This window comes from Urocitellus parryii, chromosome 6, assembly GCF_045843805.1.
Source record: "Urocitellus parryii isolate mUroPar1 chromosome 6, mUroPar1.hap1, whole genome shotgun sequence".
Lineage (NCBI taxonomy): Eukaryota > Metazoa > Chordata > Mammalia > Rodentia > Sciuridae > Urocitellus > Urocitellus parryii.
Genome location: NC_135536.1, coordinates 116991429 through 117019314, shown reverse-complemented (window position 1 = coordinate 117019314; position 27886 = coordinate 116991429). Strand labels below are relative to the sequence as shown.

The following is a 27886-nucleotide window of genomic DNA, read 5'->3' as shown; positions in this document are numbered from 1 at the left end:
ACCCATTCCACTGGGTCAGACAATATCATGTAGACAATACCCTTTTCCTGGTGTCAGCATCTTCCTGGGCCCCAGCTCCCCCATCTGTAAAATGGGGACTTTAGCAGAGGCCCTAAATAAGCCTAGGATTATTTTTCTGAGGCAAAGAAATTGGTGACACTCCCATAAGTGGGATGAGCCCCTCACAAAGAGCCTGGCCTCCTGGTGGGTCAACTTCACTTTTTCAAGAAGGAAACTAGGCCAGAAAACTGACGGGGTTACAGGGCCACAGAGACCCGACTCTAGCCTGAAATGTCCAGGAGGGCTCCTTCCTGCTGAGACCTGAGGCCCCTGCCACAGCATCCAGACACGTCACAGAGGAAAGGCTTTTGACCAAGGCATTTATTTTTCCCAAAGTACACCCCCAGTTTGCAGAGTCCCACATTTAAATTAGAAATCCTCGCATCTTCCATTCCCAAGGTAGGGAGAGATGGTATCAGGAGGACCAGAACATGTGAAGCTCTACTCTACTGCAGGCCAGGGGCTGGCCAGAGACGAGCCAGGAGGTGTCTGCACTGGCTTCAGAATAGCACCGTGATGAGGAAGCAGTCCCTTCATTCCCTGGGCTCCAGTCAGTGAGAAGAGGTGTCCCACTTTAACTGTGAGGCTGTTACCCAAGGTCCAGAGGCCTTAGCCTCCTGCCTGCAGCTTGCACCTGGGAAGACCCTCCAAAACCACCAGCTTCTCCAGTGTGGCAAGGGGGCATCTCTCTCTCCAGGGTTCTGTCCCATCCCAGGCTCTGGGTGAGGGACACAGATGGGATGGGGGTGAGGTATCTCAGAAGCTGTGGGCACAGAGGGCGCAGCAGGGAGCAGGGCAGGAGTAGCAGGCCACAGCACAGTGAGCTGTTTCCCAGCAGGAGGAAGACATCCTGCAGGAGAGACTCAGCCTCCCACAGAGGGCCCTCAGCATCCAACACAGTGCTGATCCCTGTGGTTGCTCAATGAACATTAATTTACAGGGTAAATAAAAGGAGCAAAACCTCCAAAGGCGGAAAAAGCAGAGGAATAAAAGCTGACCCCCAGGGAGCCCTCTACAGACCCCCAGAGAACCAGTGTGACCAATGCCAGCTTCCTACCAGAAGGCTGCCAGAGGAGAGGGCACAGCCCAGGGCGGCACAGGGAAGACCAGGTGGGTGGGGAAATGACACGTGGTCCAGCACGTGCTGCTGTAGGCCTCTGCACACCTGTGTGTGTGGCCAGGAGTATGCCCAGTCTCAGTAGGGGTGGGAAAAGGCCAAGGCCAGGGCCAGAGCAAAAGGAGGCAGGAGAGAGTTTCAGGACTCAAGAAGATATGATTACACACAGGATGGGAAAAGGGCTAAGAAATGGTAACTAGTGTATCAGAGCCATGGGGAAACAAGATGGGTGACTGTGTAGTGTGTCTTTGGAGAAATAAGGCATGAGGTTAGTCTGAATATTGTGTCCTTTGGAGAAAAATGGCAGCCGGATGGCCCATGTGGCTTTGGAGGGATTAAGGACGTGGGGTGGTCTGTGTATTGTGTCCATTAGAAAAAGCAGCAGGAAGATTTGGTGTTGTGTTGCTGGAGTTCTAAGGCAGCAGGATGACTTGGGAATCGTGTCCATGAGAGAAATAAGGCTGCAGGGTAGTCTGTGTACCGCATCCTTTGGAACAGGCAAACCTGTCAGAGCAGGACTCATCTGTTGGGGGAAGACTCACACGGAGGCCCCAATGCAGCCAGAGGGTGGGAGCCCCCAGGCAGGGGCAGCAGCTCCTGATCAGGCTATTTCTTGTCCATCATCTGTATTTCATGAGGGAAGAAAAAAAAGGGGGGGGACATTAAGGCTGACAGCCTTCTGTGCTAGAGGCCCAGACATGGACACAGGAGTTAGGTAGTAGGCAGGACGAGGAAGGGCCCTGAGGGAGACCACCTCTCAATCCCCACCAGCCCGCTCACCCGGCACAGCTCCCTCCCGAGGGCCCCCCTGCCCTGCCCTCCAAGGCCTGGCTCAATTCCCCCTCCTCCAGCAGGAAGCCCCTCCCCAATTTCCCCATCCCACATGGATGCTCCTAAGAACACAGCTGAGAGGAACCTCCTCCACTCTGGCTTCTGACCTCTCTGTGGAGCGACAACTCCCATTTGGCCTCTGTCCACATCTTGGCCTGGGCAGAGTGTTTTGAAGAAAACCTCAGGGGCATGGGTCACCCTGCCCCTCCCTCTCTGTGTGTCCCCAGGGAAAGTAGTTCTCCCGTCCCGGCACTGTTCTGTGCTTATCCAGTTTGGCCAGACGCCTGGGGAGGGCAGGCAGACTGCCTCCCTGCGAGGCGGGATCAGGAAGCCCACTGCTTCACCCACAGGGCCACATTCCCTGCAGCTGTCTTCAGGCACCAAGCGCCCTCATCCCCATCTGCTCAAGTCTTCTATGCTCATTTGGTTCCAAACAACAAGGAGGGAGACAACTTATTCGCTACATTCCCTAAGATAACCATTGAGGTTAAAATAATATGTTTAACAACAATTGATAATGACTAACCAAGTGCTATACACCAGGAATGTGAATGCCTGGCTGGGAACTTTATTTCCATTCTCACCTGAGTTACGGATCACATGACTATGTCCTGCCCAATGGGATGCCAGCAGAAGCAAAGGGAGCTATTTCTAGCCACGCCCTAAAAAGACACACTTCCTTCCCTCCTTTTCCCCTCTTGCCTTTGGAGGGGGTGTGGAGCTGGAGTGGCCTGTGGACCTAGGGATGGAAGCTTCAAGCTGAAGAGGACAGAATCCTGGAAAGTGGAAACTGGCCCAGCCCATCAGCTGCTTTATGATTAATTATGCTCAGACTATTACGAGAGAGAAAGAAATACCTGGTCTGGATGAGCCTCTGTCACATGGTTCCTATCAGAGCAGCTAGGGCTTGGGTTACTCAGCCCTCTGCCATCTCACCAGGGGAAGGTTGCTTTCTGGGGAAGCCTCAGGTCACCAGTGAAGGGTGATGACCACCCACCCTCCTTTATGCAGATGCATGAATGCACAGTCAGGCAGGCTCAGCACCATAGATCTTTACCTTCTTTGCTCTCAGAGTGTTTCAGAGGTCGTAGGGCTGCAAAAAAAAAAAAAAAAAAAAAAAAAGAGGAGGAGGCTACGTTGAGGGAGAAACCATGGAAAATGGGGGAGGGGGAGAAGCAGGAGAAATGAGAGAGGGAAAGACTGGAGGAAGGGGCAGGAGGAAGAGGTGGGCAGGATGGGGACACCATCACTGCACCAGGGAGGAGCCCTAGGGAGCCATCTTAACCCTCAGTCCATAAGTCCTAGTTCTACTCTGTGTCTTATCCCTCCCCTTTCTGTCAGTTTTCTGTATCTATAGACTGGGGACAAGCACCTTGCTCTGCTGGAGAAGTGGAACTGCACTGAGCTCACTGTACAGACAGTGCGGTGAGGAGCAAAAGGAGGCTGGTGTATTTGCAGATGTCCCCAGGGGAGCCTGGGATCATATGCAACGGAGGCTGCCCAACTCTCCGCCCCACCTGTTTTCCCCACTCCCTCCCTCTGCCAATGACATCTGCCTCTGAGCATGAAAAATGAGGCCTGCTCCCAGGGCTGTCTCCACGCCTGCCACACGGGCACCAACACGTGGAGAATTAATTGGCATAATTTATAGCAGTCCCCAGGTGTCAATCTTCTGCCCTTCCTGGTGTGGGGGTGGGCAGGGAAGTGGTGTCAACTGGAACCATTCCAAACAGCTCAGCGAGAACCTACCACCCTTAGCCCGGGTGCTCCTGGAAGTGAGGCCTCCAGTGGCTGTGGGGCACCAGGGCTTCAGCACCCGCCCCAAGCAGGTCTCCAGGTCTTCCAGCTCCGTGTCCTTTGAAAAGCACTTTCCTATGAAGTCACTAGAGAAAGCTTCAAAAGACCACTGGTGCCATCAGGGAAGGACCAGGTTGATATTTTATAGATGGGGAACTAAAGCCTGGAGGAGCAAAGCACCTCACCCAAAGCTACACAGCTCTTTGCCTAATGGCAATAGGACTCCACTGTATTAAGCACTTACTAGGCACCAGGTATGTACTACATTTTCTTCCATATGTGTTATCCCATTTAAACCAACCCAGAAAACCTAAAGACCTGTTGCTATGTCCATTTTACACAAGAGGAAACTGAGGCCAGAGAGGCACAGTGGCTTGCTGAAGGCTACTGTTTGGAGGACACAGCCCAGTCTGCCCTGTCTCCTGAGGCCATGCTCCCACCCTTTAGAAGCACCCAAAATGCACAGTGCAGGGTTCATCAGGTGACATCAACTCTGGCATCTGGGCCAAGGTAGGCAGGAGAAAGGGAGCAGTTTGAGGGAGGGGTTCAGGAGAGCTAGCTCTGAGCAAAGAGTCGACTCTGGTGGAATGGGAGACCTCAGTCCAGGGATGCACTTCACTCAAACCTCAAAGCAAATCTGGTCCCTTCAGCTCCCCAAGTTTGCTCTCCTTCCCTTGTGTTCCCCCAAGCAAGAGGACCAGCTCCAAGCTCAGACTCACCTGTCTTGGATCCTTCCCCATCCCCATCCTGGTCCTCAGCTCCTGGAAGACAAGAACTCAGAGTAAACAAAATACTTTCTCAGCCCCGCTTTCATTCCTGCACTGTCCCACCTGGGACATCACCTACAATCCGAACACCAGGCACAGGGTTGGGGCTTGAGATTAGAGCAGAGCTGATCCTGGGACAGTGTGAACAAGCTCCCAGCCTGCAGCCCACCACTCACCTAGCCAAGGCCCATTCACTGACTCCTCCGCCAGTCCATCCACCCCACACACTTACCTGCCCACTCACTCACAAACCCAGTCAACCGCCACCCTCCAACATGAGCACCCAGCTCTGTCTACCCACCAGGCCTCCACTAGCCCACCCAGACATCCGTAGCACAGGCACCCACCTACCTGCACCTGGCCCATTTCTTCCCCATTCTCCTTGCTGACACCTAGGCTCATGCCTCTGTCTGTTTGCCCATGTACCACCCACCAATGGCCACTCGCCCAGCTACCAATCCCCAAAGTCAACTCGTATTGACCCTCAGCCCACAACAGCAGCAGCTTAAGGTTTTGCACACCAAGGCAGACACATGCTTAACCCATGATGTATAATCATGAGTTGGATTGATGCTGTCCCCTCTTACCTTCTGCCAAGTGACAAAGCAACAAGACTAGCACCTTGATATTGGACTTTCCGTCCTCCAGAATCATGAACTGATACACTTCTGCTCTTTACCTTACCTGGTCCCTGGTACTGTTATAAGAGTACAAAATGGATCAAGACAGCAACATATCCCAAGACCCGCATGTGTGTACACACACGCACTCCCTCACTCACCTGCATTCTCCTCCTCACAGCTCTGTTTGATCTTTCTCCAGCACACAAAGGCCAGGGCCACCAGCAGTGCAACAAGACAGACAGAGAGCCCCACAGTCACCCACAGGGCCTCAGGGGGGAATGTCATGGGCTGTCCTGAGAGGGAAGAGGGGAGAAGGAAACTGTTATCCCTGGCCCCACACCCCTGAGGACAGCACCCCCTAACTCCACGGTGCAAACAGCAGCTCCCACCCTCCCTACCCCCAACACCATGAATGAAGCTCACTTCAGTTCCCGCTACCTCTTCTCCAATCACCTGCCAAACCCTGGCAGGGCTACAGCTGTCGAAGACAGGCCTCCACCTGGAAATCTACAGTTGAGTAATGTTTAAGAGCCTTCTAAGGGTCCCTACTGATTTTAGAATAATGCTTCAATTTTCTCCGGATGATTCAAGGACCTCTATGATCTGGCTGCTGCTTACCCTCTCCCAGCCTCTCCTTCTAGTTTCACTGCAGGAACTTCGACTCTAGCCAAACTGGCATCCTAACCACCTTCTGCAGAGACACCTGGCTCCTTCCAGCCTCCACACCATTGCCAGTTTCCCTTTCCAAAGAGTGCTCCCAAACTCTCCACCTAGCTTGAGTCATGCCCCAGGGAGGCCTCCTGACCACTCCGGCCCCACCTGGCAATATCTCCATCCTATGAATCAGGAGTCAGTACTACAGCCTGTGGGCCAAATCTGGCTTGTGGCCTGTTTTACTACAGCCCCTGAGCTGCTACTACTACTCATTCTTACATTTGTAAAGTGTTACAAAAAAAAAAAAAAAAAGGAAGGAGAAGGAATAACAGAAGGAAAAAGAAGCAGAGGCAGAGAGCGTATGTGACCCATAAAGCATTTACTACTCTCTGGTCCTTTTCAGAAAATGTATTCTTAGTTCTGTGCCAGATGAGGGCCCTGGAGAGAGGGTTTAGTTTCCTCAAGGATTCATGCAGGTCTGAGGGAGCCCTGCCAGGGGAACAGTCACGTGAAACACTGAGGCACCCACCTCCTGTTAGATATCTTGTGTCAAAAAAAGAAGGAGTTGCATATCCCAAGCCAAGTTAGGATCAGAAGCTGTTCTGAGCACAGTCCTCCATGAGCCTATCACCCTCACCATCCCCCAGCTAGGTCCCTTTATGGGTCCTGGGCAGAGTCTTGGGGAAAAAAAAATCTAACAAAAACAGTGCTCCCTTCCTCACTCTCTGCAGACACATGGCCATGGCATCAGCAGTATGGGGCCAGCAGCTTCTTCAGAAGCCACCAGCAGTTTAGCCAGCAGGGTCCTTAACAGTTCAGCTGCAGAGGCACCCTGACAGATGCACCATAAGCAGTAAAAAAGCTCATGGAAGTTCCCACTGCATCTGCTTGCAGCAGATGTTACTTTCAGAAGGCGTGGCTGGCAAAACTACTGCTCTGGACATTGTAAGCCAAGGAGCCCAACACCCAGGTCAGTAGGAGCTGACATGGCTAGCCAGGAGGGCCAGTCCAAGGAGCACACATTAAAAACAAACAAACAAACAACAACAACAACAACAACAAAACCCTGGTTGGGTATAGAGGCACACCCCAGTAATCCCAGTGACTCAGGAGGCTGAGGCAGGAGGATATCAAGTTTAAGGCCAGGCTCAGCAACTTAGCCTGACCCTGACTCAAAATAAAAAATTAAAAAAGGCTGGGGATGTAGCTCAATGGTAGAATACCCTTGGGTTCAATCCCTAGGACTGCCCCCCCAAAAGGAAAATATATCTGGAAATCCCAGGATGGGGCTTCAGCAGCAAAGGAGGGGACAGAGCTGCAGAAATCCTCAAAGGGAGTGTCTCTTTCTACATTCACCTATAAGCTAATGATGGTCCCTGGAACACAGATCAGACTCGCCCTCATTCACCTAATAAAGGACAGAGCCAGCTGGGGCCCAGACTCTCCTTCAGGCCCCATGTCCAGATCCTGGTCCAGAAAGTCCTCTCCGTGGAGAGGCTTGGCATGGCACACTCAACATCGCTAACCCCCATCAGGTGTGGGAGAGACCAGCTGGAGGACTGAGAGTCTGAATCCCAGAATATTTTACAAAGCACAAAGCTGCCCGAACAAAATGCAGGCCAAGGGCTCCAAAGTAGGCCAGACCTGCTCTAACAAAACCAGGAGGTTGGCTGGCAGGGAGGAGGGAAAATTAGGCTGGGAGGCCAAAGCTGGATTCTGATCCTGGTTCATCAGCTTGCTGCAGAGTGCGAGAGCCAAGATTCACAGACCCCCTGCCGACTAGTTTAGAGGGGCCATGAACCTTCTGAATTATATGCAAACTATCACAATTATCATTTACTCAGTTTTTAAAGAGGTGCCTGACTTCCAAAAGATTCAGAGCCACAGTGCTGGTCTGTGGTCCTGGAGAAGTACCCTCTTCTCTCTGGACCTCGGCTTCCTCATTTGTGGAACATATTTGGCAACACTAGCCTAAATGAACCCCTTTAAATCTTAGCTACTAAAGTGTAAAATACAGAATTTTCTCTCCAGTGGAGTAAATGCTCTTCCTGCAATCACATTTATAACTCAAAAGCCCTTTCTGCACACAGCAGCACCCAGCATGCAAATGATCTCAAATTCCTCCCTCCTCCTCAATGAGAGCTTCATGTTCTCTGTCCACCTCACTCTGTCTTACATTTTTTGGTCTTTATTGTGAACACACTGTTTTCCCCTTCCAGATCATATGCTGTTCTCTGAAAGGTCAAGATAGCTCAGAACATCCTAGGACACAGACAGTGACTCTCTCACGAGGCACCTGCTGGGGCCTCCAGGGAGAGGATGGTCTCAGGCTTAGGGAGGGGCTGGCAGTGGGAAGTTAGGCTGGCAGAAAGGAAATGCCTAAGGGAAACAGAAGAATAGGCCTGCCCCCTAGAAGACTAGCAGGGTGGGCATTGGCTCTGGATTCCTCAGAAGCAAAGGACACATGGCCAGGTGCAGCAGCTCTGCAACCCCAGAAGCTGGGAAGGATGAGGCAGGAGGATTGTGAGTTCAAAGCCAGCCTCAGCAACTTAGCAAGGCCCTGAAATACTCAGCAAGATCCTGTCTCTAAATAAAAATATTTAAAAGGGCTGGGGATGTGGCTAAGTGGTTAAGCACCTCTGGGTTCAATCCCCTATGCCAAAAAAAAAAAAAAAAAAAAGTGAAGGCCACGGAAGGCCCAGCACATCCCAGGGGGAGAAGCAAGACAGGAATAAGTTAGTGAGCCCTGAGGTTTATGCAAACACAGGAGACCAGTGGAGATAAGAAGCTGGGTGGGCTGGGAAGGTCAAGCAGAAGTCATGAAAAGAAAAAAAGAGAAGCAGATACACAGGACCTGCTGTCCTGACCTCAGGGATGTGGGAGTCCCTGGGAAAGCTCAGATGGCCCAGATTGTGGAACTGAGAAGTCAGACTTAAGTAAACAGGCTATGAAAGGACTGGACGGAGACTTCTCAGGACCAATCACAGATGGTGATTGCCTCCCTTGGCCTGAAGGTGGATCTGAGCCCTCTTTGCACCTCCAGATGCAAGGGGTATGCACCTGGGCTAACTGGGACCTGAAAAACAGATTAAGGGATCACCCAACAGGCAGTTTGGGTCTAGTGGGCATCTTGACCACATGGGGGCAGCAGAGACAGCCCTGGCCAATCCAACCGGTGCCTTTAGGGAGCTCCAGTCTGCAGGGAGAAGGGCTGACCTTGATCCAGGTGAGGGGGCTGACCACCCGAGGAGGCCCCACTGTCTCCCAGAGCTTTAGAATCAAATGGTGCCCATGGACTCAGCAATGCCTTCACATCACCCAGAAAAGTTCCTATAGGAAAGCACCCTCACCAAGTCCCTGGGTGTGCCTTGTGGCTGCCCCAAAATTCCTACCCACTCCTCCAGATTCTAGGCAGGCACTTTTCCTGTATGTAAGAAGCATAAGCACCATCTCAAGTATGCTTAAGAGAGAAAATATTATAAATGATTCTTTTTTTTTTTTTTTTTTTTTTTTTTTTTTTTTTTTTTTTTTTTTTTTTTTAAAGAGAGAGTGAGTGAGGAGAGAGAGAGAGAGAGAGAGAGAGAGAGAGAGAGAGAATTTTTAATATTTATGTTTTAGTTTTTGGCGGACACAACATCGTTGTTGGTATGTGGTGCTGAGGATCGAACCCGGGCCGCACGCACGCTGGGCGAGCGCGCTACCGCTGAGCCACATCTCCAGCCCTTATAAATGATTCTTATCAGCTCATTAAAGCAAGTCTCTTAAGGACTTCTTGTTTGGGAGATTTTGAGACACCCAAAATCTGAGTGATTTTAAAAAAAATCTTTCTGACCATCTTGAGATTCTACTTAAAAAAGAGGCAGTTGCTCCCTCTGTCCTTCCCCAACTGATCTTGCCCCCTCACCTGTGATGGTGACAGAGCCATGTGCGTCCTGCTGCAGCACGGGGTTGCGCACCAGGCAGCTGTAGGTGCCATCAGCGCCCAGCACCACCCTCAGCACGCTGCGCACGTCGAACAAGCCCTGTTCGTTGGCCATCTGCGACGTGGTCACGTTGCCAGTCAAGGGTGTACCCTGCCCATCCTGCCAGATCACCTCGGCCTCAGGGTAGCCCCGGTGACTGAAGCAAGTGATGGTCACCATGTCCCCAGGGCGCAGGTCCTTGCTGGGCTCCAGGGTCATACTGGGTTTTGAATAGGGGGCTGGAGAGTAGCAGAGAGCAGGGAGTCAAGGACACAATAAGGGTAGGGGGATGCAGAGCAGGGTATGTGTGCTCACAGCAGTGGGGCTAGGGTCCTGGGATCAGTGGTGGGGCAGTGGGTCAAAAGATGGCACCCCACTCCTGGTGCTCACCTGCCACCTGCAGGCTGACAGCAGCGCTGCCGAAGTCCCGAATGCTCACGAAGCAGGTGAAGCTGCCTTCATCAGCCACACGCACGCCCTGCAGCCTCAGGGACGCGTTGCCCTGTGCCAGCAGGTCTGGGAAGAGCATGGTACGGTTGGCATAGGCGCTGCCCTGGTCCCGGCCCTCAGCAAAGCTATGCACCAGCTGTTTGGTGTCTGTCAGCTGCCAGATGAGGTTGAGCTGGGCCAGGCTGAAGCCAGGCTCAGGTGAGAAGGAGCAGTGCAGGGTGGCATCAGTGCCCACCAGGGCCACCACTGGGTCTTCAGGGACCTGGACCTCCACAGCTCCTGAGGATAAGACCGGAGGGGTAGGCAGTGAGGACGGGCAGGGACTCTATACCCCCCACAGCCTCCTCCACCATCAAACCCCAGTCCCTGTTCCATCTTCCTATTTTCTCTTTAGACCCCCAAACAGGATTTTCAGATATGGAGTCCCCCTAGTCTGAGAGGAAACAACAGGTTGGCCTTGGACTGACAAGATCCATCCCAGGGGTCCAGGACTGGGGCTGAGTGATTCTCAGGGGTTCCAGCCAGCAATCTCCCCTCCTGAGCAGGACTGCTCCCCTTCCTATACCAAGGTTCTCTGCTGACCAGATGCATCTGTATACTACCCTGAAGTTTGAAAAGCCTTGGAGTCAAGAAAGCCTACAAACACTGATACCATGCCACCACCTGGGGTCCCCTCAGCTTTCTCCTCATCATTGTCAGACATCTCGTTGTTCTGGGAGATTGTAATAGAAGACAGATTTAGATCCTCCCAGCCCCTATAGAAAGAACCAGAAGCCCCCCTCCCTCAGGGAAATATTTAAACAAAAAAACCTGTGGGGCTGCTGTGAGATGTGATGGTGACAGAGCTGTGTGTGTCCTGCTGCAGCACAGGGCTGCACACCAGGCAGCTGTAGGTGCCATCAGCACCCAGCGCCACCCTCAGCATGCTGTGCATATAGAACAAGCCCTGCTCATTGGCCATCTGTGACATGGTCACATTGCCAGTCAAGGATGTATCCTGCCCATCCTGCCAGAACACCTTGACCTTGGGATAGCCCCAGTGGCTGGAGCAAGTGATGGTCACCATGGATCCAGGCCACAGGTCCTTGCTGGGCTCCAGGGTCATGCTGGGTTTTGAATAGGGGGCTGGAGAATGGCAGAGAGCAGGGAGTCAAGGACACAATAAGGGTAGGGGGATGCAGAGCAGGGCAAGGGCATGTGTGGCTGTGAGCACAGGGGTCAGCAGTGGGGCTAGGGTCCTGGGATCAGTGGTGGGGCAGAGGATGGCAACCCACTCCTGCAGGCTGACAGCAGCGCTGCCAAAGTCCTGGATCCCCACTAAGCAGGTGAAACTGCCCTCGTCAGCCACACACACACCCTGCAGCCTCAGGTAAGCGTTGCCCTGTGCCAGCAGGTCTGGGAAGAGCACTGCCCTGGTCCCGGCCCTCAGCAAAGCTATGCGCCAGCTGTTTGGTGTTCATCAGTTGCCAGATGAGGTTGAGCTGTGCCAGGCTAAAGCCTGGCTCAGGCGAAAAGGAGCAGTGCAGGGTGGCATCAGTGCCCACCAGGGCCACCACCGGGTCTTCAGGAACCTGGATTGCCACGGCTTCTGGGGGAAGGGTTATGGGGTGGGTGGTGAGGAGGGGCCTCCCCGATCCTCCTTCTCCTCAGCTATCCCTAGGCTCTGTCCACCCTGCCTTTTAGGTCTGAGACCCAAAGTAAGTTCATTGCCTTTGTTCTTTATTCAGTCAAAAAGAATATGATGAGCACCTACTATGTGCCAAGCATGAGTTAGGAAAGCAACAGAGAATGAGACCAAGGTTACATTCTGCAGAGGGTATATCTTAATGGGAGAGAGGGACAAAGTAGTATACAAATGCTCACAGGCCTGTGATTAGGGTATGAAAGAAAGAAAGAAGCAGAGGATGGATTAGAAAGCAAGGTGGTAGCCAGGCACAGTGATGCATACCTTTAATCCCAGTGACTAGGGAGGCTGAAGCAGAAGGATCACAAGTTCAAGACCAGCCTCAGCAATTTATTTGTCTCAAAATAAAATAACAATGTAACTCAGTGATAAAGTACCCCTAGGTTTTACCCCTAGAATGGAAAGAAAGTAGCTTTTTACAAAATCTGGAGGGTACTGTTTTAAGTGTTTGTATGCAGTATTGTGGATTGAAACCAGGGACAGGGGTGCTCTACCATGAGCTCCATTCCCAGCCCTATTCATATTTTATTTTGATACAGAGTTTTGCTAAGTTGCCCAGGCTGGCCTTGAACTCAGGATCTTCCTGCCTCAGCCCGTGAAGTCACTGGGTTACAGGCATGCACCACTGGCAGGTATTTTACATCTGCTGGGCTAGTTGCATTTTCTCTAAGCACATTCTACTTTTACAAACTGGGAAGTGGAACCTAACATGGCATTCACCAAGATGCTAATAGCGATTTTCTCTGGATAAGAGGATGACAAGTGCTTTTTCTTTTCTTCTCTTCCTAAATAAATATCATTAGCTTTTATGCAAGAAAAAAAGAATAGCCATGCCTTTAAATATGGTGGTGGTAAATCACAAGCTCTTGAAAGAGTCCATATTCAGCTGAGATAGAAAGCCGGTGTAAGAGTGTCCCAGGTAGAACAGCAGGTGGGAAGGCTCTGAGGCAGGACCCAGAATGAAACCATCCAGACGGTACCCTGATGGGAGAGGGCCTGTCTGAACCATATGCAGAGAATTTTGAGAGACCAGATAAGGAAATTAGGGGCTTTTGTTTGTTTGCTTGATTCTTGTTTTTTTATCTGTAATGGGAAGTCATGGGGTCGGGGGTGTTAATCAGGCATAATGCTTAAAATTCACTCTGGCTCCACTGCAGAGGGAGACTAGATGGTAGAAGGGCAGGAGGGAAAGCAGTTAGGGGTGACATCAGTGGTCCTTATAAGAAGTGGTGGTGACTTGGCTTTGGAGAGTAGAAATAGATGGAGAAAAGTGGCCAGATTCAAAGTTGATTCAGGAGGGAGAATAATGAGTATGCTGATGGGTTGGGGTGAGGGGAAGACAGGAGCCTGAATCCTGGAAGCATAGGTCAACTCCAGCCCTAGAGCAGGCCCCAGGACATGTCCAGATCTCCCAGACAGGGGCAGGATCCTCTCTCCCATTCCTGCCACTGTCCCTTGGAGTTCCCCTGCAGTCTCCCAACCCAGGCACCTCTGCCTCCGCTGTAGCTCTCCTCCACTGCTCTGGAAGACTGGGCAGGGTCTGCTGCCTTTCTCCGGGAGGCTAGCACTGCCGTTCCTTAGGTAACAATAACAATTACATTAGGCAAGGGCTCTGGGTAGGCACACTCAAGATATGTGAAGCTCGGTCTTGAAATGAAGCTAACTGAATATAGCACCCATGGACGGTTTAGGAAAACAGCATTTTATGGTTAATACTTTTACTGTAAATTACACACATAATCTTTGCAGTGTGTGAAGATCTCAAAAGGTCTTAAGCTAGCTCCGGATCTCTTACTGAAACCCATGAGAATTTGAGCAAGTTCTCATCCCCTTCCAGCAGGACCAGAGTATCCCTTCTAAGGGACATGTGGAGCAGCCCCTGGGGAGTCACCCATACAAAGCCCTGTCTTGAGAAATCAGACCCGCCCCAATAGAGACATGCATCACCTCCTTATGACCACTAGATGGAGCCAGACACACGACTCTTTCCCCTCGGAGGCAGACATTTCTTTACCATGTACCAAGAACTGTGTGGGTATACATCATTCCTTCAATATGGTTACTGATTACCTACTATGTGTTAGACGCTCATCCTGACCTTGGAGGTATACCCTGCTCTTTGAGCAGGGTAGCAGCTCCCAATAACCAAGTACAGTATGTCAGGTGGAAGTGAACACTTGGAAGAATGCAGTGAGGTAGGGGATGGGGAGGGACAAAGGGTGGCATGCTATTTTATACAAGGTAGCCAGAGAAACCTTGCAGAGATGTCATTTGAGCAAACACTTGAATGAAATAAGGGATGGAGTCATGCTGGTGTCTAGGGGAGAAAGTTCCAAGCAGAGGAAATGGTACGTGCAAAGGTACCTGAGGAGGGAACACTCGGTGTGTTCAGGAAACTGCACTATCACTACATTAGTGCACAGTGCTCACATACCCATTCTACAGACAAGATAGTGGATGCTAAGAAAGGTAAAGAAGGTTTCCTCCTGGATCCCAAGAGGTGGAAATGAGTGTGGCCCTGCCAGACCATCTTAGCAGGAGCCCAGGTGGGAGTGAGTACTCTCATACACACTACCATGATGGCTGACCCTCCCCTCACCTGTGAGGCAGAAGCACAGTACCCCCAGGGCTGTGCCCACATGTACACCCATGCCAGGGCTGACCAGTCTGTGCAGCATCTTCCCGTGAGGCAATCGACAGCTGGGCTCTCCGTGGTGGAAGACTGCCCTGCCCCTGCCTGTGAAGAAGAGGAAAAGGAAATGAGGTCTTTGTCTGCAAAGGTCCTACCCAGGCCCTTTCTTCTCAGCTCCCCAGGACTGGCTTGGAAGAATACTGCAACTGCTCCCACCAGCAAGACTCCTGGCTGTGGGAGCCTGGTGAGGTGCTGCAGGAGGAACTCAGTGGGGAGGCTGGACCAGGATAGGTGGGCAGGGGCAGCTGGCATCCACTCTCAGTCCTATAATGTGAGCATCCAAATGTGAGAAGGTGGCCAGGCAGCAAGGAACGCAAGGCCAGCCTGCTGTGGGTCAAGGCTGTGCACAGATCACCTTGACTCTAGACAAGAACTGCTGGGGACAGTAGGAACTCAGACTACAGCCAGACTCGGGGATCAGCCCTTGGTGTACACTCTGCCCTGAAGGCAGCTGGGAGCCACTGAAGGTTCTCAAAGAGTGGGAATGGCATGGTCAGGGCTGAGCTTCCTAAAGTTTAACCTGACAGGTACTGCAGAATAATCAAGGGGACCTGGACCAAAATGAAAAAGCAGGTCTGGGTAAAAGTGACAGCAGTCGAGAATGTGGGGAGCAAGAAAGGAAGTAGCAAGGCTGTCCTTGGTTGGCTGTAAGCCCCAATGACTGGGAGGGCATTCACTGAGGCAAAGAGCGTGGAAGGGTTCAGTGATGGGCATGTGAAGCAAGTGGGAGTTTACAGAAACTCCCAGAGGAGAGGTCTAGGAGGTAGCCGAGTATGTGAGTGTCGGACTTCAGATGCTTATTTGCTAGTTAAGCACATGTGTACTGAGTCACCAAGACCCATCAGAAATGAAAGAGGCCAGGAGTGGGGGTGACATCTAAGGCTGAAGTCAGGACTGAGAGAGAAGTGGATCTATGGCCACAAATCAGGCCTAGGCCAGGGGACCCTAGACTTCCTGGGTACAGCCCTGCTTCCAGTCTGATCTCCCCCAAGGTGCCCAATTCAGGCAGGCTGCACATGCCTCTTCCCTGTGTCCCACAGGCTTGATTGCTCAAGCCACGTAAACAGTGTCCACCTATGCCAGCCGACCCCGATCAGCAAGAATACGAATGGTCCCCATCTCCTAATGACCCTGGCAGACAGGCTGCATGACTTGGTTGTATTTGTGCAGGAGGAAAAAAAAAAAATTCCAGCCCAGATAAATTAATTTGTTAATGTCATGTCAAATGCCAGTTAACACAGCCGAGGCCAGGCCTGCTACCTCTCTGCCTGTCCACACAACAAACTTCACCTAGAGCCAAAGCATCGGTTCCAGTCACAGATGCCCAGGCTCAACCCTTCCAATCCCTGCCAAATTTCCCCCATCCCCAGCAGCTGCGCTGAGGGAGTCCCTCAGCTAAGCCGGGTGCATCCTGGCCAGCCCCAGCCACCCACAGTGGGGAAGCCCTGAGCAGCCACTTCCTTTCCAGACACTTCCGGTCCAAAATCTGGTGGCCTCAAAGCCTTGCTGCCTGCTGAGTCAGCAGCCTCCCGTGCTCCATTCATAAAGGCACCCTTGGCAGGCACCACTTCCTGCCCTACAAGGGCCACCGCAGCCCACAGGACAACCTTAGCAGCTGCCTCCACAGTGCCTACCCACACTCCACAGGAAGCACCAGCACTAAGGACGAAGGAGCTCCCAGATTCCTTCCTCTCTTTCACCCCCAGACAGAACCAAGGCCTATCTGTTCTTCCTGGGCTGCCTCCCCCACCGCCCCACTGCTGCGGGTGCCTGCCACCTCCACTTTTTCCCCCTCCAAACTTATTCTCTCAGCTGCATCCAAAACAGGAATCTGTTCACATTCTTCCCCTGCTCAAGAACCTCCCATGGTTCCCTATTCACTACAGAAGGAAACCCACATTCCTCTGCCTGCTTCTCAAGACCCTTCTTATGACAAGCTAGTCTGTACCCGTAGTCCATACTGGTCAAGATGATTGCTGACCTAGGGTCACCAGGGCATGTCTGCTGACTCTGTGCATTTGGGGAGCACAGGAAGCACCTCTCTTGATCAGGACTCCCCAAAGGGCCAAGTTGTCCTTTCCTCCAGAGGAAGGAGGAGGGGCTTTCATGGGTGGGCACTTGGCCTGCTTCCTTGGGTTCCTTTCCTAGACTATGGACCCAGGAAGCCCACCCTTGTGGGCCTGACAGCCAGAATCAAAGAGAACTGAGAATTCCACAGCACCAAGAGAGCCCAGCAAAAGTAGTTGCCACAGGGACGCTCCCAAGAGAGGACCCAAGATCCATCCCCATGAACCCAAAACAAACGGGACTGAGACTAGGCTCTGGGTCAAAATGCCCTGAACCTGGGATGCCCCATAAGAACTGCTTAACCCCTCCATGACCACCAGCATCACTCAATCTCCCAAGCCCCAACTCCTTCTAATCCCTGCAGGGGCTCCTTGGGCAAATTTCTCACAAAAATGATGAGAAGGATCAGAGAGACACAGAGCTCTGAAAATATCTTAACTCCTAGATCCAGCTATATCTGAAGCAAGCTACATGCCTAGACGGCCAAATACTTGAGCCAATCTGTTTTTTTCCTTAAGGCCATTTGAATCAAGTTTCTATTATCTGCAAGTGAAGGAAGTCCTTCAACATAGATTCATTCATGTACTCAGAAATTCGTTTAACTACTCACTGAGTGCCTGGAGGGGTGGGGAGACAGTAGGGTCAGAGGCGACCAAGTTCGTCTTTTCTCAAGGAGCAGACTACAACAGGGAAGATGGATATGCACATAAATTGGTACAGTTCAGTACAGGATACATTTTAAGATACAGTGAGGGCCCCTGAAAAGCACCTCAGGGTCCTAATAGCCCCAAGACTCCTGAAGAACAATGAGTAGCTCCCCAGGTAAGGCTGGAGAAAGACAAAGTCACCCCTTCTCTGACCTCAAGGGACCAGTCCTAGCTCTGTCACCCACTCAACCAGACTTCCTTGAAATAGCAGAAAGTAAGTCTAAAGTTTGGTCTCCAGTTCCTGCTCTGATATTTTGCTACTCAATCTTTTTTTTTTTTTTTTGGTACTAGGATTGAACCCATGTGTGCTTAACCACTAAGCCACAACCCCAGCCCCCCCTTTTTTTTTTACAAGTTGCTGAGGCTGGCTTTGAACTCAAAATCCTCCTGCCTCAGCTTCCTGAGCCACTGGGATTACAGGCAAAAGCCACCCACCATGCTCAGCCTTGCTCTTCAGTCTTAATGAGGTGCCTTCCCCTGTCTGAGCTCCATGTTCCCATTCTAAAAGAAAATATTTGCTAGAAGCTGATAGCACTTCATCAGTATTTTAAGCCTTTATGTACTATATCCTTAAACTTCAGGCTATTAGGAGCCATCATCACATTAAAATGTACATAGTGACTGGCAGAAACCAGTAGCAGTTCCCTTCTAGCCATTTTCCCCTACTGTAGAATTTTTACTTAGGCACAGGGCCACTCAGATAGACTACAGATCACAGCCTCCCTTGCAGGCGGATGTGGCCACATGACCATCTTCTGGCTAACAGGATCTGAGAGAAGCAGATATATACAACTTCTGGTCATGCCCTTGAAGAGGAGGAACTTATCTTCTTTCTCCTCCCGCTTCCCACTGGCTGGCACACAGACAGGGGCTTCCAGGGCCACACTGCCAAAGACAACACTCTGGGCACTGCAGAACAGCAAGGCAGAAGGATCCTGCAGGGCTGCGGCATCAGTCCTGGATATTCCCAGACGGTCACATGGGTGAGAAATAAGCATCTGTTCTAGCATAAGTCACTGTTATTTTGGGTCTTTCTTACAGCATCTGAACTAACTAATTTAGGGAGCCATCCCTCCCTTACTTTCCCCCTTCTCTTCTCCCCCTCTCTCCAGGCTATGAAAATTGCCATGCTCAGAGCCACAAAAGGAAACCACATCTAAAATAAGTATCTCAAAATATGAACTGGAGACTGTCTCATCACAGTCACTTAGTCCAGCTCAGGGGATATTTCAAGGGTGAAGGGACCTGGGTATTGTTTGAAAAGGAGAAGAGTCAAGAATGGTCTGAAGTCAAGAACAAATGAGACAGGCACAGCAGCTCACACCTGTAATCCCAGAGGCAGGAGGATGGTGAGTTCAAAGCCAGCCTCAGCAACTTAGCAAGACCCTATCTCTAAAATAAAATATAGAAAGGGCTGGGAATGTGGCTCAGTGGTTGAGTATCCCTGAGTTCAATCCTCTGTACCAAAAAATAAAAATTAAAAAAGAAAAAAAGAACAAATGGTCCCAGGTACACAGAATAGAATGGGGAAACCTGGAGAGGAAGCATGTTTAGGGGAAGAACCATTCCTACTGAACTCAAGCTAATGAGCTTCCACTCCAAAATATCTCATGGACTCCTGGACACACAGCAAGGGCTCAGAAAGACAGAGACAGAAAACAGAGGACCCCTCTCTGCCCACCCCTACCACCTGTTCACCCTCTTTAGTGACAAGTGCCAACTACCTCCTAGCATAGTCCACTTGCTTTCAGGCAGCTCTCTTCAGTGGAAAGCACTTCCTTATTCTGAGCCAATGTGTGTCTTCTAATATAGTCTACGATGGTCCAACTGACCTCATTCAATCCCATGAACCACACATTCAATCCCTTGGACCACAAGGAACAAGCATGCCTCCTTCCTTATAGACCTAAACCATTTGATCTTGACAAAGTCACCACCGGGGAGCCATGTCACATGGGTCACCAAACTAACAGGCTATAAAATCCGCGGCCTACGATCATAAGTCATTTGCAGGACTGGGGATGTAGCTCAGTGATAGACAGCTTGCCTAGTATACACAAGGCCCTAGGTTCAATCCCAAGTACCACAAAAGCAAAAAACAAAGTGGAAGTCATCTGCACTCATTGCTGCTGTCTCACCTCTCTGCTGTCCTCCTCTGATGGAATTGGGGAGGGAGTGGAGCCTTGTAGAATGTTCCATTTGTTATTATTACAATTACCCAGATAAACCAAGTCCATCCCTTCATACCATGATCTCTTTATTTAATGTAGTAAGATACCTGTAACATGAAGTTTACAATTTTAACCTTGTTTAAGGAAACAATTCAGTGGCAGTAAGCACACTGACAGTGTGTGTAGCCATGCCTTGAGCTTTTGAAGTATTGTTTTCGATAGTTCCTGGTGCACAGAAGATGCTTAATAATTTTTGGTGAATAAATTTTAAAAAAAGAATATCATATAGAGACGTTGATCTCTCCTCCATGCTGTGGTCATATGTCATCAAGGTCCTCAGGGAAAGGACAGGAATAGGAAAGGCCCAAATCACTATCTGCCCCCAGATTAATGGCCATCCACAATTCATCATTGAGACAGAGGAAGTTTCCTCCTGTGCTGCCACCCAGTGCCCTCTATCCATCTCATCCCCAAGGCTGTCAGGAGGGGTTTCACTATTTCTGGCTGGGGACCAATCAAATGGTGTAGAACAAGGAAAAAGGCTCATTTGCAAAACCATAGTAAAGCCCTGCCAGCTCCTCCTGACGGGCTCTTCCTCAAGGGCTTATTTGATAACTGGTTCCAGAACTTTGCCAGGAATCAAGCACAGATCACTAATTTCCTGTTCCTGCAATCTGTTTTCTTCCCTCTAAAACTAGTTATTTGTCCATTTCAAGCCTTCCAGCATTCATTCATTCATTCATGCTACATACTATTATTATATCATTTTACAGATGAGGAAATTCAGGGATGGAGAGATTTAATAAGTTGCTCAGGGGTACAAAGCTGCTAAGTGGCATAAATATTTAAAATGCCAAATTTTCATAATAATAATAATAGGGGAAAGGGTTTGGGAAACAAAGAACTGTGATGAGATCTTTGACACAGGTTTAGGTTTATACAAGGTAGTCTGGGCACACAGGGTAAAGCAACTCACTGGAGTTGGGAGGCTTAGTAACAACTGCACAGAGAGGGGGACACTCAGCTGCCTGGCAGAGGGTGGAGGGGAACAGTCAGAGAGGCATGAACTAGTGGACATGACATCACATTCTAGGAAGACAGGGCTCTGGGAGAGGCTGTCAAAGATGAGGCAAGGGAAGTACTCGGGGTCAGTTAAGGATTCTGGAAGGATTGATTGATTCTGTACATGGTGAAAAGCAGGAATGGTGAGAAGCAGTGACCACTCCTCCGCCCCCTCTCCCACTTTCTACTGACTGTCCTGAAATATCCCTGACAGCTTATCACAGATATTATCTCCAAGTTCACTCAGCACTGGGACAGGTAATCCCAAGGGCTAGATTACAAATCCAGTTAAAATAGACTCTCACCTCCCCACCTGGCCTGCATCCCATTCCTTCTGAATATCTGCTCCTTACTTCCTCGACAAAGAAGCAAAACAGCTGCCAGGCAGATCATCCGTGTCTCTAGCAGCTAGTCTTTAACAATTAATTATTTTCCTCTGTATTCTTCATCGTAGTATTCCCCTTTCCTTCCAGACTAGCTCCTTCAGATAATAGGGGTCCACCTTCCTGCAAGGAACCCAGTCCCTAGGATGCTGGGGGGAAGGTAAAGGGAGCCTGCAATCAGCAGCAAGCGTGGGCATGTGACCAGATCTGACTCAGTGGAGAACCCCTGCCCCACCCCCTCTCGATGATTGGTTCAGGAATGGGCTGTGAGCCAAGCTGCACCCAATCAAGACTTCCCCAGAGCTTTTCTGCAAGAGCCAAGAATCTGAAGTAAAGGCTCTTTGTTGCTGATTGCTGGGAAAAATACGGTCTGGGGCTGTTAGTAACCATTCAGTACCAAACATTTAAAGAACAGATCCAAACAAATAAGTAGAGGCAGAGATGAAAACTAGAGACACAGAACTCTAATATCATGATTTAAGCTCTGATACCTGAAGCAGGCTGCACAAATATTTAACAAATACTTGTACCAATATTTTCTTTTTTTAAAGGCCATTTGAGCTAGGAGTCCTTGAATATATTTGGATATATCTTGTTTCTCTCCACCTCTGCTTCTGTTCCTGGTTATTCCAGGTCACCATCATTTCTTCCTGGATGGACTACAAAGCCTCTTCACTGTCTCCCCCACCTATATGACCTATGCTTTACACAGCAGCCAGAGTAACTGCTATAAAATCATAAACTGCATCAAGTAACCACCTTCGACAGTTAATCCCTGGGCTGCTCATTTTATTTGGGCTAAGATCTCAGCCTCTACAGAGCCTAGTCTGGCTTGGCCCTGCCCATCTCCCAGTACTCACTTCTCCCTACCTGCCCCTTGCGTGGACAGGGATCTGCTTCCTGCTCCTACATCCTAAGACCCTCTTTCCAACCTCACAGGGTTTCTGCCAACATGCATCCTTCATCCTGGTTGACATGGCTAATACCTCTTTACCTTGAAGATGCCCTTGTCAGGAAAGCCAAGGCAGAGGTCTGCCACTCAAAGGAGGTCCCTGTTATCCACTGCATTCCGTTTGTGGTCCCCAGGTCATACTGGTACCTCCCCGAGTAGGAACCATGTCTGCTTTATTTAGCTATCACATCCTTAATTCTAGCTTGGTGCATTGCTCACTGAAGGAGTACATGTGAGTTCAGATGGAGAGCGGATGGATGGACAGATGTTTGTATGTAGGAAGAGGATCCAGAAACCTGACCATGAACCCAACCTTGGAATGTGGGAGTGAGGGTGAGCCTACATTTCCTTTCTACTTTGGCAGTAAACATGTAATTCTTTTGCAATTAACAAGAAAAAATAAAAAGGAAAACACAACATGGATTTCAGACCAGGTGCCACCACCACTTGCTCCATTCCCTAGGACAAATCCCTGGCCTCTCTGGGTCCTCATCCCCTCAACCATCAAAGAAGAGCTCAAGCCACCATCCCTTGCTATGATCATAATCACAAGCTGGGCTGGTGACATCACAAGAAATGAGCTCTACTGATTAAGAAGATGACTTTGGAGTCCGAGAGCCAGGTTCAAATTCACAATGCCACCTCCAAAGTCAGGTGGCTTAAGGGAAATATGCTGATCCTCATTTTGCTCACTTGTAAAATGGGAATAATAAACCCTATCCTCAGGGGATAATTATAGGACTCAACTGAGTAAAAGGACCTAAACAGACCTAATAAACACTAGGGGCTCCATAAATGGGTGGAGGCCCTGGGGAAAAGGAAGTGGGGTCTCCAGAGTTGCCTGGGAAGCGCCTCTGTTGCCCTTCCCTTTTCCTGACAATCTGAATCAGTGTGGGCCTTTTTTGTCCAAGGCTGTCCACTGGGCACCACGCCCCAGTCCCATGATCCCACCCAAGACAGCAATCCAGTCTTCCTCTCCAAGTGATTTCTGTGTGAGTCAGGACTGCCGCTTGTCATCAGGGCTGCCAGGCAGAGTAGCCCAAGGTCTCCCTGGCATCCTCCACCTGCTTCCCTCATGCCTGGAGGAAGCACAAGGAAAAGAAGGGAACAGAACAAGCATTGGACAGAGTGAGTGGCCTCCCCAAACACACTGTCCTCACTAAAACATCTTTTCCACACTGAGGTCAAGGCTCAGAACCTGGAGGGGGAAAAACCATAGGCCTCAGCAGGCTTGAGCACATGGGGAGACTCATGTACATCAGACAGTCTGCCTCCATCACTCCCTTCTGGCCAGGGGGCTGCCCCAAAATGTGTTTTCATCTTCTAGGGACCAACAGCCACTTGACAAGGCAGTGTGATGCCATCTTTTTTTTTTTTTTCCCTTGGTACTGGGGATTGAATCAGAGAAACTTAACCACTGAGCCACATCCCCAGCCCTTTTATATACTTTATTTTTTAAAATTTTTTTTGTAGTTGTAGATGGACAGAATGCCTTTATTTATTTATTTATTTATTTATTTTTAATGTGGTGCTTAGGATCGAACCCAGTACCTCACGCATGCTAGGCAAGCACTCTACCACTGAGCCAAAACCACAGCACCTATACTTTATTTAGAGATAGGGTCTTGCTGAGTTGCTGAGGGCCTCACTAAGTTGCTGAGGCTGGCTTTGAACGCACAATTCTCCTGCTTTAGCCTCCTCAGCTGCTAGGATTATGGGCATGCCTGGTGCGATGTCATCTTGAAGAGAGATCTGTGCAGTGGCTGAGAAGCTGACCTGTATGTGCACAGGGATGCACACACCCCTGAAGGCACAGAGCCCTGAAAGAAGTCAAAGCCACACTGAGCACCAAAGGAGGTCCAGCCAGAAGAAAGGATGGCCACAAGGGGAACAACAAGAGGGGACAAGAAGGGATGAGAGAACAGGAGACCACACCAGAGGGCAGATCCCAGGTCAAATGCCAGCAGGCCTCAGCATGTGCACCTGCCCCTGCATTTGTAGAGCCCTTCCAGGTGTCCATCTAAACAGGCCTCCAAGTCCCATCCCTGTCAGAAGCCTTTCCAGACTCTGCACAAGGAAGGGCACATTTTCCCCAGGTACATTCTGCTCAATGCCTCCCTGCCTCCAAATTCTTACAGATTCTACCCAGAAAGAGACTCAGTCTGTCAGAACGACTCTGTTGACATCTCTCCACTTAAGCTGCAAACCCCTCTGGCTCTCCCAGGACAGATCTTACCCATAAGCACCTGTTCCAGCATTTCCCCTGGGAAGGACAGATATCCAAAGACATTAAGGGTGTGGAGAGAGCATTTATTTTCTGGATCACAAAGAGAATGAGAGGGAGGGTGGGGTCAGCTGTGGTGGTAGCATAAGTCAGAAGCAGATGGTGTAGGAGGGACTCCTGGAGGCACCACTGTGACAAACACCAGGCCTCTGGGACAGTGAGAACTAGCAGCAATGACCCTGACCATATTGTGAGGAACACTAGTCTCTGGGTCTCCAGGTTGGGGCGTCCTTCTCCCAAGCTCCCCAGATGAGTCTTCTCCACCCTAGGGGACCCTTACTTAACCTGTTTGCTAGGCTCCAAAATGAGTATAAAACCTGGCGGCTGCCTTCAGAGTGTCAGAAAGAGCCAGTTTTTAGGCAGACAATAGATCACTTCCACCATTTGCCAACTGTGTGTCTTTGGGCACGTGACTTGCCCTTCCTGGGCCTGGGGTTTCCTTGTCTGTACAATGGTGCTAAGGATCCCCAATCTCATAGGACTGCTATGATAATCACATCAGATAACATCTATTAAACACCCTATATAGGGCTGGGGATGTGGCTCAAGTGGTAGGGCGCTCGTCTGGCATGCGTGCGGCCCGGGTTCGATCCTCAGCGCCACATACCAGCAAAGATGTTGTGTCCGCCGAGAACTAAGGAATAAATATTGAAAAAATTCTCTCTCTCTATCTCTTTCTCTCCTCTCTCACTCTCTCTTTAACAAAAAAAAAAAAAAAAAAAAAAAACACCCTATATAGAGCTGTCCCCAAAATGTGAAAACCCAATTCTCCAATCCAGCACACTACAGGGTGGCTGAACCAGGGTGGCACCCTCCCCCGAAGTGTGATCCTCCCCAGAAGTGTGATCCATTCTGACCCCATCTGACCCCATTCTGACCCCATCACACCCCCAGGCCCTGGCTATACCCTTCTCTTTAGCTGGTGGACTTCCCTGACCCTACTGCCCAGGAACATGGGAAAAGGACAGCAATGAAAAGTCCTACCCACTCAGAGGATAATGGGCAGTGATGTCATCCTTCCCTTCTTAATTCTCCCCTGACCCTGTGACTCAGAACCACAGCTCAGCAGCCCCCATGCAGTTATAATCTCAGAGGTTGCTTGGATTTGGTCATTTTTCTGCAGATGGCCCAAGCCCTGTATGTCCAACAAAGAATCATCTGGCAACAGGCATTTGTACAATACTTCCTAGCAGTCTCTTCCAGTGTATGGAATATAACTCATGGCTCTAGGATCACACTGTATCTCTGACCCCAAATAGTACTGCACACTTCAGTATCAAATCCAAATCCTACTCCAAATAATGAAGATTTCCTACTGCAGAGAAGGCCAGTATTTAAGGAAGGGGGATTCCCACAGGAAGATTCAGAACCAGCCTCACTAGGATCATGACACAGACTCCCTAAAGGAGTACTCTGAAAGAACACCACTTCTATAACTCCCCTCAAAAGCATTAAAGCACCCAACCCAGCTGTCAGGCATCTGAGCATCTCGGACATTCAGTCAACCTGCCCCATCAGATGGGGGGGTCAGAGCTAAAGGACAAGGACAAGAGGAAAACTGGGTCAAAATCCCAACACCTCTTCTCACACTGAGGCTGCATTAGCTCAGGATTCTCCTCTCACAAGCTCCATGGTCTGATCTCTCAGAGCACAGGAGTCTATAGTGTGTTAGAAAGCTCCCTGCAGGGGTACAGAAGACCCCACTGATGCCATGAGCGCTTAGAACTTTGGAGATCAGTCATGGGACAAATGATGCAGCTGACGCCACTTACTGCACCAGCAAAAGCTTTCTCCCTTAAGAATCTCCTTGCCATATGATGTCTTAGAGCCAAAACTGATGTTCACCGGGCTGATCCAAAAATCACGTGGAAATTTTTCATTAACATCAGGACACTCTTTAAGCTGACTGTGGCACAGCCAACATGGGGGGGGGTGATTCCCATGGCCCACAGTTAACTAAGGATTAGTGCTTAAGCTGGGAAACTCCAGCAAACAAGGAAATGCATACATCCACAATACTCCCATTCCCAAGCAAACTGGAAACCTGAGCCACCACTTCCTACCCAGCAGCCCCAGGGCCCTCCATCTCTGCCTGCTGCTCAGATCCGCCCAACCCATCCCACAGGTTTAGAATTCAATTTCAAGTACAGACTTCCATTTCCCTGGCTTTCAGAAATGTCCCATCAATTTGCAGGCCCCCAAGCTACAAGGAAACTGCTGCCCAGCATCAGATTTCCTAGGGATTTCTGGGAGGCCCAAGGGAATTAGAGAGGAGGCTCAACTAAATAAAGAGCTCTCTTACAGTTCAAACAGCTTCCTTACTTTCAAATATAGAAAGTAACTACTACACTCATGCTCATAAGAAAAGGACTTGGGGCCTTAATTCAATGAAGAGATCAGGCTCATTTACAGATTATCCACAATCACTTTAAAGGGGATAAATAGGTTTTCTCAATTAAATCAAACACCCCACCCCCACCAAGTACACACAGAAATCTTTGCTTTACTATTTGCTTAATGTTTTCCCTCAATGATAGATCCCATGTCTGAGTCATCCATCACACATTTCTCATTAGGCAGGTTTGGCTCAGAAATAAATCCCCTTTTCTGCCAGTTCGCTGCCTTAGGCTCCCCAATCGGCCAACTGGTGAGTAAACCTTAGCAATGGAGGGCCCCTGGGGCACTGAGATTCAACCTCCTCTGCTCTAATGTGTCCACCCTGGACCCCTACCTTCCCTCCACTGTCTTCCCCAACTCCTCTCCATCCTACCTCACCCCAATCTCTCTAGGACTTTCCAAGCCCAAACTGCCCCATCCCGTTCCCTCATCACCACCTAATATTCTTGGTCCTCTTAAGCTGCCCCTACCAGCCCTTCCCCGAATCTGTTCTCATTCCTACTGCAGCCAGTGGAAGTCCCTCAATGATCCACTCCTTCATTCTTCAGGGTCAAACACGGTGGACCCTCCTAACACCCGCGCTCCTCTTCTCCGCGGCTCCCCCTCCTCAGAGCTGGCAGGCAGAGTGTTTGCCTCGGCAGGGCCCCAGAGATTGCTTCCCTCCCAGCCCCGGACAGCCGCTTCGTTAAGCTTCCAGAACCGCCAACCATGACAAGATCTGCCCCCATCCCAGCTCCACACCCAGGGCTTCAGTCATCACAGTCACCCACGCAGCCTCCCACAGCGGCTCTACGCGGGCCGGACAGTGCCCCAGCGGCTCTCGGCCCCAGGGAAGGGAAAGCCAGGTTAGGGGTGCGGTGCGTCCTGGAGCCCGCAGCTGACTCCGAGCGCCGGCTTCAGCGCGCTCACAAGTGCGGAGCCGGAGGGGCCCGGGAGCGCTGGGGTGCGGGGCGCTGCAGGGGAGGGGGCGCCGGCCGCGCTCCGGCCACCCGGCCACAGGCCGCGCGGCCCTGGCCCCGCCGCAGACAAAGGCCGCCCCACCCCGCTCCGCGCCGCGCCGCTCCGTGCCGCGCCACGCAAGCACTCACCGCGCTGCGCCGACTCCCGGGACTCGGGGACGCGGCGGAGCGCAGCCGAGTCGCCGCAGCCGCCGCGAGGCCCGGCCCGAATGAGGGCCGGGGGCGGCGGAGAGTCCGAGGGGCGGGGCGGGCTGGAGGAAGCCGCGG

The 27886-nt window shown here is 50.6% G+C and overlaps 1 protein-coding gene across 1 annotated transcript; it reads right to left on the bottom strand.

Moving 5' to 3' along the window:
• Nucleotides 1-395: 395 nt before the first annotated feature.
• Cd276 (CD276 molecule) lies at nucleotides 396-27886 on the bottom strand. Its single transcript, XM_026387779.2, is given in 11 exon segments — nucleotides 396-1801; nucleotides 3066-3101; nucleotides 4525-4566; nucleotides 5354-5488; nucleotides 9754-10050; nucleotides 10202-10540; nucleotides 11072-11386; nucleotides 11519-11667; nucleotides 11669-11849; nucleotides 14545-14682; nucleotides 27749-27886. Coding segments are annotated over 10 exon segments (1596 nt in total). The 5' UTR covers nucleotides 14624-14682; nucleotides 27749-27886; the 3' UTR covers nucleotides 396-1778.